The sequence below is a fragment of the Castor canadensis genome, chromosome 4 (assembly GCF_047511655.1).
Source record: "Castor canadensis chromosome 4, mCasCan1.hap1v2, whole genome shotgun sequence".
Classification (NCBI taxonomy): domain Eukaryota; kingdom Metazoa; phylum Chordata; class Mammalia; order Rodentia; family Castoridae; genus Castor; species Castor canadensis.
This window is the reverse complement of record NC_133389.1, coordinates 167038822-167050538: the sequence shown is the minus strand read 5'-3', so window position 1 is coordinate 167050538 and position 11717 is coordinate 167038822. Positions and strand designations below refer to the sequence as shown.

General features: G+C 47.5%; 2 protein-coding genes across 16 annotated transcripts in view; both read left to right on the top strand.

Annotated features, from left to right (window-relative positions):
- The first annotated feature begins 115 nt into the window (after window positions 1–115).
- Slc23a3 (solute carrier family 23 member 3) lies at window positions 116–8775 on the top strand. Of its 14 annotated transcripts, none has more exons than XM_074071762.1 (14): window positions 116–354; window positions 1627–1731; window positions 2070–2107; window positions 2205–2362; window positions 2475–2572; window positions 2763–2836; window positions 3039–3220; window positions 3524–3647; window positions 4007–4121; window positions 5125–5378; window positions 5938–6043; window positions 6326–6493; window positions 7828–7923; window positions 8018–8775. In XM_074071762.1, the coding sequence occupies exons 2-14, from the start codon at window positions 1704–1706 to the stop codon at window positions 8308–8310; spliced, it is 1734 nt and encodes a 577-aa protein (XP_073927863.1). In that variant the 5' UTR covers window positions 116–354; window positions 1627–1703; the 3' UTR covers window positions 8311–8775. The 14 variants fall into 14 exon arrangements, with proteins under 14 accessions (XP_073927863.1, XP_073927864.1, XP_073927866.1 ...); XM_074071763.1 differs by having other exon boundaries at window positions 116–357; XM_074071765.1 differs by having other exon boundaries at window positions 116–1731; window positions 2070–2153; window positions 2261–2325; window positions 2449–2572.
- A 389-nt stretch (window positions 8776–9164) lies between these two features.
- Nhej1 (non-homologous end joining factor 1) overlaps window positions 9165–11717 on the top strand; it is an 80072-nt gene continuing 77519 nt past the window's right edge. The window contains exon 1 of one of the 2 annotated variants that reach the window (XM_020170808.2): window positions 9165–9314. The gene's annotated coding sequence lies outside the window, so the exon portion shown is untranslated. The remainder of the gene's footprint in view (window positions 9315–11717) is intronic. The other variant, XM_074071772.1, reaches the window with a different exon arrangement.

Here is an 11717-nt window from a genome sequence, read left to right as displayed (position 1 = left end):
GGTCTTTTGATGTCTTCTTCCAAGCCTCCCTAATTCCTGATCCTGTCATCTTGCATTTAATTTGAGTCCGGTTTCAGAACTTCTCTTTGATAGGATTGTCAGAGTCCCGTTTCAAATTACCCTTTGTTCCTTTGCTCTAGCACCTTGGAGGCCTAAGCACTTTGACTTGGTCTGCTACAGGACACGGTGGCTGTCCCTTGCTTGGAGTTGGGGTTGGCCTTATCTATTACAGGTTCTGGGTGAGCACCAGCTTTGTGGATTCCTGTGAGGCCAAGCTATGTATCCAGCAGAATCCTCTGAGCTTGAAAGCAAGCCTGAAGACCCATTCCTCTATGTCGATCTCTTTACCTGGAGGTAGTTGATATTAAAAGAATCAGCCCTGGGTCGTCATTGAAAGAATAGTCTAGGTCCACTGGCCTTAAGAGTTTTTGGACTGCTGAAGATCATCCACAGCAGGGATGCTACTGTCCCATAGGGGGCATTTTTCTGGTTAAAAGGACTTGGGGGGATGTACTGGCAGGATACTACACATCCTGAGATGCTCAAGACTTTCTGTGGCCAGAGCTGGTGGCTCAGGCCTATAATCCTTGCTACTTAGGAAGTTGAGATCAGGAGGATTACAGTTCGAGGCTAGCCCAGGCAAGTAGTTCCCAAGACCCCATTTCCAGAATAACCAGAGCAAAATGGGCTAGAAGTATGGTTCAAGCAGTAGAACACCTGCTTTGCAAGCATGAACTCAAGTTCAAACCCCACCCCCTGCCAAAAAAAATTTTTTTTCCCCTTACTATGAAGAATTCCCAAAACAATCTTTGAATGACTAGCTAGTAATCAGGTATGTGAAAATCCTGTTTATCTGAGTCTTGAACTTTTTTATCTGAGTTGTTTTTGGCAGTACTGGGGTTTGAACTCAAGAGTTTGTACTTGCTAGGTAGGTGCTGTACCCTTGAGCCACACTTCCAGCCCTGAAGACAGGGTCTTGCTATGTAAACCAAGCTGGCTTGGAACTTGCCATCCTCCTCTGCCTAAATGTTGGGTGTGTGTCACCATGCCTGGCCAAGCTTGGAACTATGTTTTACATGCAAACATGATAATAGTTTTTGCACATTTTGATAAATTTCCAGGAATACATGACCATGTAAATTATGTAAATTAAAACTGTACTTTGTTTTGTTTACTGCTTTACCGAAAGTTTGTACCATTTTGGAAAACCAGGTCACCAATGTCAGTACTGCCTGTGGCATTTGAATTGCCAATAAAGTGTCAATATCAGCTGACAGTGTAGCTGTTACATCCATAGTGATTCTATATATGGGTGTGGAGACTGGATTGCTCTATTGTCTTCTGGTTTATATGTGCCCAAGCTTTCACATATTGAAATGCATGTTATAAATTTTACTTCTCCATTACAGTGAGTACATTATATGGAGCTTGGTCATTATTGTCACGTGGGATGTGGGGCATATTATCCATGAGTTTTATTTTGAAGTTATCCAGGGTCTGTCCTGAAAGGTTTGAGATGTACAGATTTAATAGGATGGTGGTAAATGGTGGTGATGGGAAGAAATAGTGTGCAGAATCTCTCCAAGCTATTTTGATAGGTATCCACAACACTCCTATTTTTCACAGCCTAATCTAGGAGCAGGGGATCTGGATGAAGATTCTTGGGGGAGGGGTCCAGAACTCAGTCCCCCAGTTAATGGCTGATGAAATTTGCACAAGAGCTGGGCAAAGGTGAGAGTCAGGCCATGTCCTGCCCTCAAACCCTCATCCCTTCGCTCCGCTTCGTTGACACCCTACCCCCCGCTCACTGCAGGCAGCTAACTTCACCCAAACTCTGACCTCTTATTCTTAGTACTTAATTCTAGTTCAGGGCAGCCAAAACACAGCAAAGGCAGGGCAGCATGAGCCGATTACCTCTCCATCCCACCCCACTCCTATCCGTGAGCTCCCAGGATGCCCTGGCTCCCCTGCCTCCATTGCTGCCTGCTCCCCAGAATCCCTCCACCCCCTCTTGGGTCTCTCGGTGTGGGCCTCCCACTTGGGGCTTCAGCTGTCTTCTGGCTCTGCAGGTAGGAAGCAGAGGTGCAGTTGGAGCTGGCTGAAGGAGGTATTTGGGAAGAGTCAATGTGGCATGAGAAACCCTCTAGAAATAGGTATTTTCACCAATTTCTGAAGCCCACCCCTTCCTATTCCTCCACCGGCAGCATTTCCTGGTCCTGGCTTCTCTGCTCTGTGCCTCACACCTGCTCCTGCTTCACAGTCTCCCCCCAGGAGGACTCTCTTTCTCACCTGCTCAGCTCCTGGCCTCCAGCTTCTTCTCATGTGGTGTGTCTACGGTCCTGCAAACTTGGATGGGCAGCAGGTGAAGGGAACCCCCTGGAGAGAGGGGACAGGCTCCCAGGAAGAGGAGAGGCTTGGGGAGTCCTATTGGCTGCCACATGTTTCTAGATCTGCTGGGGCTGCTGTTCCTACAGGCTCCCTCTTGTCCAGGCTCCATCCTTAGAGTTCCTTATCCCTGCACTGGTGCTGACCAGCCAGAAGCCACCTCTGGCCATCCAGACTCCTGGAAACAGTGAGTACAGACAGGTTGGGTGTTCCTCTGAGCATACAGGTAGAGGTGGTTGCAGGATTGAGGTTGGGCAGTGGTACCTGCCAGGCATTGTAGGGGTATTGGGATTATGCCAGGCACGAGCTAGGACTGGAGTGCATTGGGTGTCCATCCCAGTTACTTTTCTTTTCTCTGTGCCCCAAACTCCTCTCAGCCTCCCTCTCACTGGACCTGTGCAGGTTGCCTGGCTGCCATGACCTGAAGATCTGGCACACTTCTTTCCAAGAGGTGAGTACCTGCGGATGGAAAGGAGAGGAGGGTTGGGTGGCCCAGGCTTGGGGAGGCTCTTGTTTCCATTAAGCAGGGACTGAGATGCTCCGGGAAAAGGAATCAGGGCAGGGACCTATCTCTGAAATTGGTCAGGAAGTCAAGACTGAGGTCAATTTGAGCAGAAAGTTTTTTCTATTCATCTTCTCCTCTTCTCTACCAGGTGTCGGGGGCAGTGACAGTGTCCGGGTTGCTGCAGTGTGCACTAGGTTTTCTGGGAGTGCCTGGCCGCATGTTCCTCTACTGTGGGCCCCTTGTGCTGGCCCCCAGCTTGGTTGTGGCAGGGCTCTTTGCCCACAGGGAAGTGGCCCAGTTCTGTTCTGCTCACTGGGGCCTGGCCTTGCTGTACGTGAGTTCTAAGAGGTGTGGGATGGTGCAGGTGTGCGGAAGGACAGAGCTGTTGGCCTATCAGATTTAGCAGCTACCTGGGCAACACTTTTTATATTTGGAGTCCAAAGCTTTTCCTTGATTTATCTGGTCTCCCAACATGCACACTGTTTCTTGATATTCCCTAGGGTGCCTCCCTACCCCTTCCATGGGAGGTTTCTTCTCTGGAAGCCCTTTTATGTTATTCTGCCCATTCCTACCTCCATGCCCTTACTCAAGATTCTGCTGCCTCTGGCCCCTAAAGTTTCTTCTCTTTTCTAGGCTTATCCTGCTCATGGTAATATGTTCTCAGCACCTGGGCTCCTGCCAGGTGCTCCTGTGCCCCTGGAGGCCAACTTCAACCTCTTCAACTCATATTCACATCCCTGCCTTCCGGCTCCTTTCGGTATGTGTGTCTGGGCAGTTAAGATTAGAAGGCCTGGCATGGAATGCTCCCTAAGTCCCCTACTTTTGGGCTTCTGTCTACTCCACCAAGGCTGGCTCAGAACATTCTGGGGGAGAGGCTCTTTTTTATCTCAGTGTTTTTTTGTGGTACTGGTGTTTGAACTCAGGGCCTACACAATGACTCACTCCACTAGCCCTTTTTTTCTTTTTTTTGTGATGGGTTTTTTTTTTTGAGATAGGGTCTCATGAACCATTTTTCCTGGGGCTGGCTTCAAACCGTGATCCTCCTGATCTCTGTCGCCTGAGTAGCTAGGATTACAGGTGTGAGCCACCAGCTCCTGGCTTCATCTTGCCCCTCAGGTGCTGCTTCCTGTGACCTGTGTGTGGATCATCTCTGCTCTTATGAACCTCAGTGTTATCCCCCTGCAGCTGTCTGTCCCCTCAGTTACTCCATGGTTTTGGCTGCCTCACCCAGGTAGGTTTTCTCCTCTGTCTCTATTTTCTTGCTTGAATCAAGGTATTTGTTTCTTTGAACTCAAGACTTAATGGATTTCACTTCTGAATTAAATCCCATCTTTTCCCAAAGCACACAGGTTAAGAGAAATTACCAACCTGAGGGGTTGCCAACCATCATTACAAGTGCTTTATTTGGGTCAGTCTTTGAGAGAGACATCTGTAGTTTCTTCAAGGCCCACTACTCACTCTTGATATTCCTTATCTAACTTACATATTTACACTACCAATCCCTATGGGCATTTCAGTTGTATCTATCTAGAAAGATTTCCTTTGAGGCATTATATGTGAAATTTGCTCATTCATCTATTTATCATTGTGGTATGATCAACCTAGCATTTTGCACATGCTAGGCAAGCACTCTAAGACTGACCTACATGCTCAGCCCTTTACTAATTAGTTTAATAAGGGTCTGCTGAGTGTTGACTATTTGTTAGCATATGATAAAAGGCATAGCAATGACTCAGTACTTGCCTTCATGGAGTTGACTATTGGAGAACACAGATACTAATCAAATAGGCATTGGACTAAATGTGAAACTGTCATTGTGTTAAGTGTGCCCAAGAGGAGCTATGCTGTGTGGTGACAGCTAATAATGGGGAATTTAACATTATCAGGGAGGTTGGGAAAGCTATTCTTGACCAAGTGGCCATTGAACTAAGATGTGAAAGATGAGTAGGAGCTAAGTTGACAGGAAGTAGGAGAGGAGAGCATTCTAGGTGTAGAGAAGCATATGCAAAGACACAGAAAATCCAAGGTCATGTGTGAGGAAAGTGTGGTGAAGTGATGTGAAGTGTGGCAGGAAATGAGACTAGAGAGAGACTTAAGAGTCAGACCAAAGAAGACCCTGTATACCATGGTAAAGGAATGGGCTTTCTCCTTAGAGTTCAATTGTTTCAAACACATTGGGGCAGCTGGGATACTCCAGACTTGAGTCTGGCCTCAGGTGGCTCCTCCCTCCCCAGGTGAGTGGAACTGGCCCTTGTTGACACCCAGGGCTCTGGCTGCAGGCATCTCCATGGCTTTGGCAGCTTCCACCAGCTCCCTGTGTTGCTATGCCCTGTGTGGCCAGCTGCTGCATTTGCCTCCTCCACCTCCACATGTCTGCAGTCGAGGACTGAGCATGGAGGGGCTGGGCACTGTGCTGGCTGGGCTGCTGGGGAGCCCCATGGGCACTGCATCCAGCTTCCCTAATGTGGGAACAGTGAGTCTTTTCCAGGTATGTGAACTTGGGACAGGGATGGGGTACTGGAGGTGCAAGAGAGGGAAGGAAACTCATCCAGATTGGTTGCTAACTGTGCCCAGCACTCAGTAAGGTTCATATTAAGGTTCATATTAGGGACTTGGAGGTGTGACTCAATCCGTAGAGCACCTGTTTTGCAATGCAAAGCTCTGAGTTGAAACCCCACTCCCATCAAAACAAAACACAAAAGCGTCTTATTTAAGGAGGTGATAAAGTGCTAGAAGTATGGGGAAGACAGCAAATCATGACAGCAGGTTCTCTACCAAGGCTAAAGAGTAAGTTTGATAAAACCATGCTCTCTTAGCAACTTCACAGAGGGAAAGTAAATAAGATAATCTCAGAGAGCGTGGTAAGTGCTATTAGGAAAATAAAGCAGTGGGTATTGGCTGAGAAAGGAGGTACCTTTGGATAGAGTGGCAGTATGCTTCTTGGAAGGATAACATTTAAGTTGGGATCCAGTGAGGAGCTAGCTGGGCAAAGACCTCATACAGTCCAAGGAGGCGGCTGTGCTTTCTAATGTCTCTTTTTCACACAGGCTGGATCTCGGCGAGTATCCCACTTAGTGGGGCTGTTCTGTATGGGGATTGGGCTCTCCCCAAAGCTGGCTCAGCTCCTCACCAGCATCCCGCTGACTGTTGTTGGTGAGTTGATGTATTGGCAGGAGTGGTATTGAAACAGTACCCCACAGTGTGGTGCCCTTTCTCTCTAAATAATCTTCCTGAATGGATGGATATGAACATTTGTCAGCTGCCTTCATTTTCTCAGCCCAACATTTTAACCACTTGACTGGACTTCTGGTCTTCTTGGAGAATCAGAAACAAGCCTTTTGGTTGTCTCTCTCCATCACAACCAGCCTGCCCTACAATACCCTGTGCTGTGTCCTCTCCATTTCCTTACCCCTTGATTTTTTCTGTATGAGACAGGTGGGGTGCTGGGGGTGACGCAGGCTGTGGTTCTATCTGCTGGATTCTCCAGTTTCCACCTGGCTGACATTGATTCTGGAAGGAATGTCTTCATTGTGGGTTTCTCCATCTTCATGGCCCTGCTGCTGCCACGGTGGCTTCGGGAAAACCCAGTCTCAATTGACACAGGTAAGTGAAGTAGAGCTGGAAAGAGAAATTTCTCCATAGCAGGGTTGGGGCTTCAGGTTGTCTGGACTCCTGACCCTACATCCTTCTCTGGGACTTGGTATAAATAGTTCATTCATTTGTTTAACAACTATTTGTTGAGTACCATGCTAACCACTTGGGATACAAAGGTGCTTCTAATTGTGATAGTCTAGTAAAATGTTGGGCTGAGAAAATGAAGGCAGCTGACAAATGTTCATCAGGAAAATAACAAGAAAGGGTCAGATAAAGTGTTGTGGTGCTCAGTCATGAGAAAAATGGCTTCTGTTTGAGAGGATTCAGTAGTATTGAGCTGTTCTTGAAGGACGGAAAGATTTAAACATGTTTGGTGAGAAGAAAGTCATTTTTTTTTTTTTTTGGTAGCACTAGGGTTTGGATGGACTCAGGGCCTTGCCCTTGAAGGCAGGCACTCTTACCACTTGAGCCACTCCACCAGTCCTTTTTTGCAATAGGTTTTTTTTGAGACAGGATCTCACAAACTGTTTGCCTGGGGCTGGCTTCGAACTTCAATCTTCCTGATCTCTGTCTACTCAGTAGCTAGCATTACTGGCATGAGCTGCCAATGCCTGACTAGAAAGTCATTCTTTTTTGTTTGTTTTGGCAGTGCTGGTGTTTGAACTCAGGACCTCAGGCTTGCTAAGCAGGCACTTTACTACCTGAGCCACTCTGGCAGCCCTAGAAAGTCATTCTTGATGGAAGAATCATCATAGACATAGAAGTAGGAAATTATAGGGTATGTGTCCTGAGAGTAGCCAATAGCTTAGTTTGTAGGAAGCAGTTATTTTTCAGGTGGGGGTGGGGTATTTGGCAATGTCTGGAGACATTTTTGGCTCTTACAAATGGGCGACAGGAGAATTGTTACTGGTATTCCAACATAGAGAGATGTTGCTAAACATCCCACAATACAAAGCACAACTTCCTCACAACAAAGAAGTATCTGGTCCAAAATGTCAATAGTACTGAGGTTGAGAATCTCAGGCTGGAGCATAGAAGGTAAAGAGGTGGGAAATAAGATGTGGGAAGTGAGGGAAAGTAAGAGAAAGGAAGCCTGGAACAGTCAAAGAATATCTGGAGGGTGTATGGGTGCTCAGAAAATAGGGTGTTTGAGCAGGGATCCTATGGGAAGGGCCTGAATGTGGGAAATGGAGAATGGAAGGAGAAAAGATAAGGTAGATGGAATGGCAATTCAGAAACATTTATCCTTTGTTCAAGGCTTAAGTTTAGGTCTAGAAGGTTAAGGCTCTCTGGCCTTGGCAAGAATCAGAGTTCCTTTCCTGCCTGGCCCCAACCCTTTATAGGATGGAATTTCCCGGATGTGTTACTGCGCTCCCTGCTGGCAGAGCCCATCTTCCTAGCTGGACTCTTGGGTTTCTTCCTAGAGAACACTGTTTCTGGTAAGTGGAGGCCAAGCCCTAGCCAACTGAGGAGTAGCCAGGAAGTTTTCACTCCTTGGGTTGGGCAATGACCTGGCCAACCCCTGTTTTTCAGGTACACTGCTCGAACGAGGCCTAGATCAAGGACACCCAACTTCTTTCACTGCCCAGCAGGCTCGATTTCCTCTGAAATCCAGGAAGAAAGCTGCTCAAGAGTACGGGCTTCCTCAACCCATTCAAAACCTGTGTTCCTGTATCCCTCAGCCCCTCCGTTGTCTCTGTCCAGTGCTTAAAGACCTTGGGGATGAGGAAGGAGGTCCTGCTGAGCCAGGAGAGACAGAAGACTTATTGCCTGGCTTTAGGGAGCTACGCCCTCTATCAAGCAGAGAAGGACTTAGGTCCCAATAATAATCAGAGTTATTATTTCTGCCCTTGTTAGTTTAGCCCAACTCCAGCTTGATTGAGTCAGCTCCCGGGCTCTACTTTCTTCTAGGGAAAGGATATGTGTGTACTGTACACCACGGATCCATCTTGACATTCCATTTCCCAACAGGATGGATTACCAATTTATCTTTCTTTCTCTATTTTTTTTTTTGGGGGGGACTGGGGTTTGAACTCAGGGCTTTGCACCTGCAAAGCCGTAGTTCTAGCACTTGAGCCACGTATCCAGTCCATTTTGCTCTGGTTATGAGGATGGGGGTCTCACAAACTACTTGCCCAGGCTGGCCTCAAACCGCTTTCCCTCCAACCTCAGCCTCCCCAAATAGCTAGGGTGGTTTTTACAAGGAGGATTTGGGGTTTGGAGAGCAGATGGGGAGAATTTTTCAGGGTCAGGAATACAATTTGAGCAAAAGCATGTTGTACAAAATACAAGATGAATTGAGAGTTTTTTTTACATTTCTCAGTGGTGATAGATCACGAGTCCAAGAGTGCATGGAGGGAGAAATGAGGCAGAGGAGGTAAAGGATGAGGACCTGGGAGACTCTTCTCTTCAACAAATTAGTAGTGGTGAGGACCTCAGAGATTATAGAGTGAAATTCAATCCTCTCATTTAAAAAAAAGCTGGACTTCCGTCCAGAGTTTGACAAATCCAAACCCGGTTACATACATCTCGTCGGGTATTCTTCCTCCTCTGCCAGCATGACTCCTAGAAGCGCAACCACCTCTCAACTTCTCCACTAGCCGGCCGCCCAGCCTCTCCCAAGTTTTCCGGGCCGGGCCGTGGTAGCTTTCCAGCTCTACCACAGCTCAGGGGGTTCCAAGGCCCCGCCCACGCCGGGCTTGGGCTCCGCCCCTGTGCCCCGAGGCCCCGCCCCCCGCGGGATGGGGGGTTGTCGGTCTTTAGGCCTTTCAGCTTGCGCGGGAGGGCAGGCCTGAGGCGAGGAGGGTGGGAGCTCTCGCGGCAGCTGACGGTAGGTGGGATCAAGCCCGAGTCTGGTCCGAGACCTGGGCCGGGCCAGGCGCCGAGGGACCGCGCGGACCCTGCGGGATGGGCTCTAGATGGGCTCTTTCTCCCAGAAGGGACGGCGCACAGCCGGGGCTTTGGGGCAGGCCTCCGAGAGTGGGCGGGACTGCACGTGCGCAGTCCGCCTCCGGTGGTACCATGGGGTCTTTCGGGGTTTTGTGAGGTTGTTCTTTGGCTGGCTTCTTGGTGTGGCTGGCTGGCTGGGTGGGATCGGCTTTGTTACACCTTGAATTGTCCTGAGTCATGCCTCAGTCTAGCCGATGCTGTAGAAATGGGAAGGCGGACGGCGAGGCCCTTTCTGCAGAGGCGGATGAAACCTGGGCGCCAGGCGGCGCTCTTGGGATGGGGGCTGTGGTCGTGGGACCGAAGGTTCTCTCTCCCAGGGGACAAAGCGTGGCCCAGGCGGGATGGTCCCTAGGACTTTGCTGCCCTCTTTAGGGTATTGGAGGAACCGCTCTGAGAGGTGCCCCCAGTGGAGGGGCGGAACTTGGTGCAGGTACCAGATTTAGGGAACCCCAGTTCGGCTGTTGTCGTTCGCACGACCTTTCGTACAAGAGTATGAGGGAAAAAAACAGTGAAAGTTAGAGGCCTCAGACTCAGAATTCCCTCCTTCCCCCCAGTGCTGGAGATTGACCCCAGGGCCTCTCGCGTTCTACCACTGAGCTCTATACGTATCCTCAGACTCACAAGGGGCCGAGCGGGAGGAGCAGCTAACGGGGGACTGGTGCTAAATGTATCTGACCTTTTGTAGGACCAGTTGCCCCTAGGTGCATTTTAAACTACCGTCTCCCCCGAAACAAAAACCAACTTGAGGGTTCTTATCTGGTCTTAACGAAGGACGAGCTGGGACGAGACTCTGAGTACACACCAAGAAGTGCCTATAAGAGAAATGAAAAGGCTTGGCAACTTCATTTGCATTTGTGATCTTTGACAGTATGGAGCTCTTGTCCACTGAGGACTAGCGTAATCATTCCAAAACCATTTGCTGTGTTGGAACTGCATGTGGAAAATGTGATGGAAATACCATCTCCACATACAGTTTTTGAAGCTGCTGCAAATCAGTTATCATATACACAGTCATGTGTCCCTTGAGATAGGACACGTTTTGAGAACTGCATTGTTAGGCGATTTCATCATTGTGTCGACATCATAGAATGCATATGCAAATTAAGATGGCTGTAATTTCATTAGGTTGTATGATACGGACCACTGTCATATATGCAGTTTATCCGCTCCCAATATATCATGTTGCGTGACTGTATATCTAGATTTATTGTTCACCTGTCTAGTTATAGTGCAAATTGATGTTACAAGGCCATACGTGGAAAACTAGGGAAAAATGGCTTAGACTGAGATGGTAATGACTGTGTTAATCAGATTTAACAAGACTTTCATTATTTTCTTTGTATTCTAAATTTTCACTTCCTGGCACTTACAGACTGGAAAAAACGGAGCAAGTTTTATCACCTCCCCCCGATCCCCTCGCGCCCCCCCCCCCGCCCCCGGGAAAAATAATTACACTTTCTGTCAAGCAGTCATAGTTACTGAAAATTTGCTAGGTTGAGGTTGTGTTAGCTGTTGAGGTAGAAAAGTGAGTGTCTAGGAGTGAAGAGGGCATGTGTGATGTTGGTGGCTGGGCCTGGGAGTTGGGGATATGGGAGATGAGTTAAGTGGAAGTTCATTGTCTCTTCCTCTGTGATGTACTGTGCTTCAGTCATGACTTCCTGTTCATTTGTTGAAAGGAGAGCTTATTGACTTTGTACGTGATTGATTGATCCCTTTAAGAATTTGATGATAGCCATAGACCTTTTCCATATATGCATGTACACACAAATTTTTCTTATAATTCCAGAAGATTTACATGCATAGACTCTTGGTGAAGAACCTTTGTTTTAAGGATATTTTTTCTTCCTGAGAGCTTCCAGAGCTTTGTTTTTAGATAGGGATTAAATAATTTGAATATCCTGCCCTTGACATTTATGACTTATGATGTTTTATAGATAAGAACTATTCTTTTCTGAATGTTCTGGGAAAGCATTGACATATTTATTAGGATTGTGATAAAGAGTCAATAAAAATGGCTTGCATTTCTACATTATGTTATATGGTTAGAATGCAGAAACACTAGCACCAATATGCTGAGGCTAAACATTGTGGACAAAGAAATGTTTTCTATTCTCTAGGGACTTAACATGGAAAAAGATTCTAAATAGATTTTTAAATAGCCAAGAGGTAGTAAGGTTGATGCTCAGTGGGCTGTATAAAGGAGGAAGTTATAAAATTCATACCTTCTGTTTTGTCAAGGAGGGTTGATTTTAGTTGATATAAAGTCCTCCCAGCTACTATTACC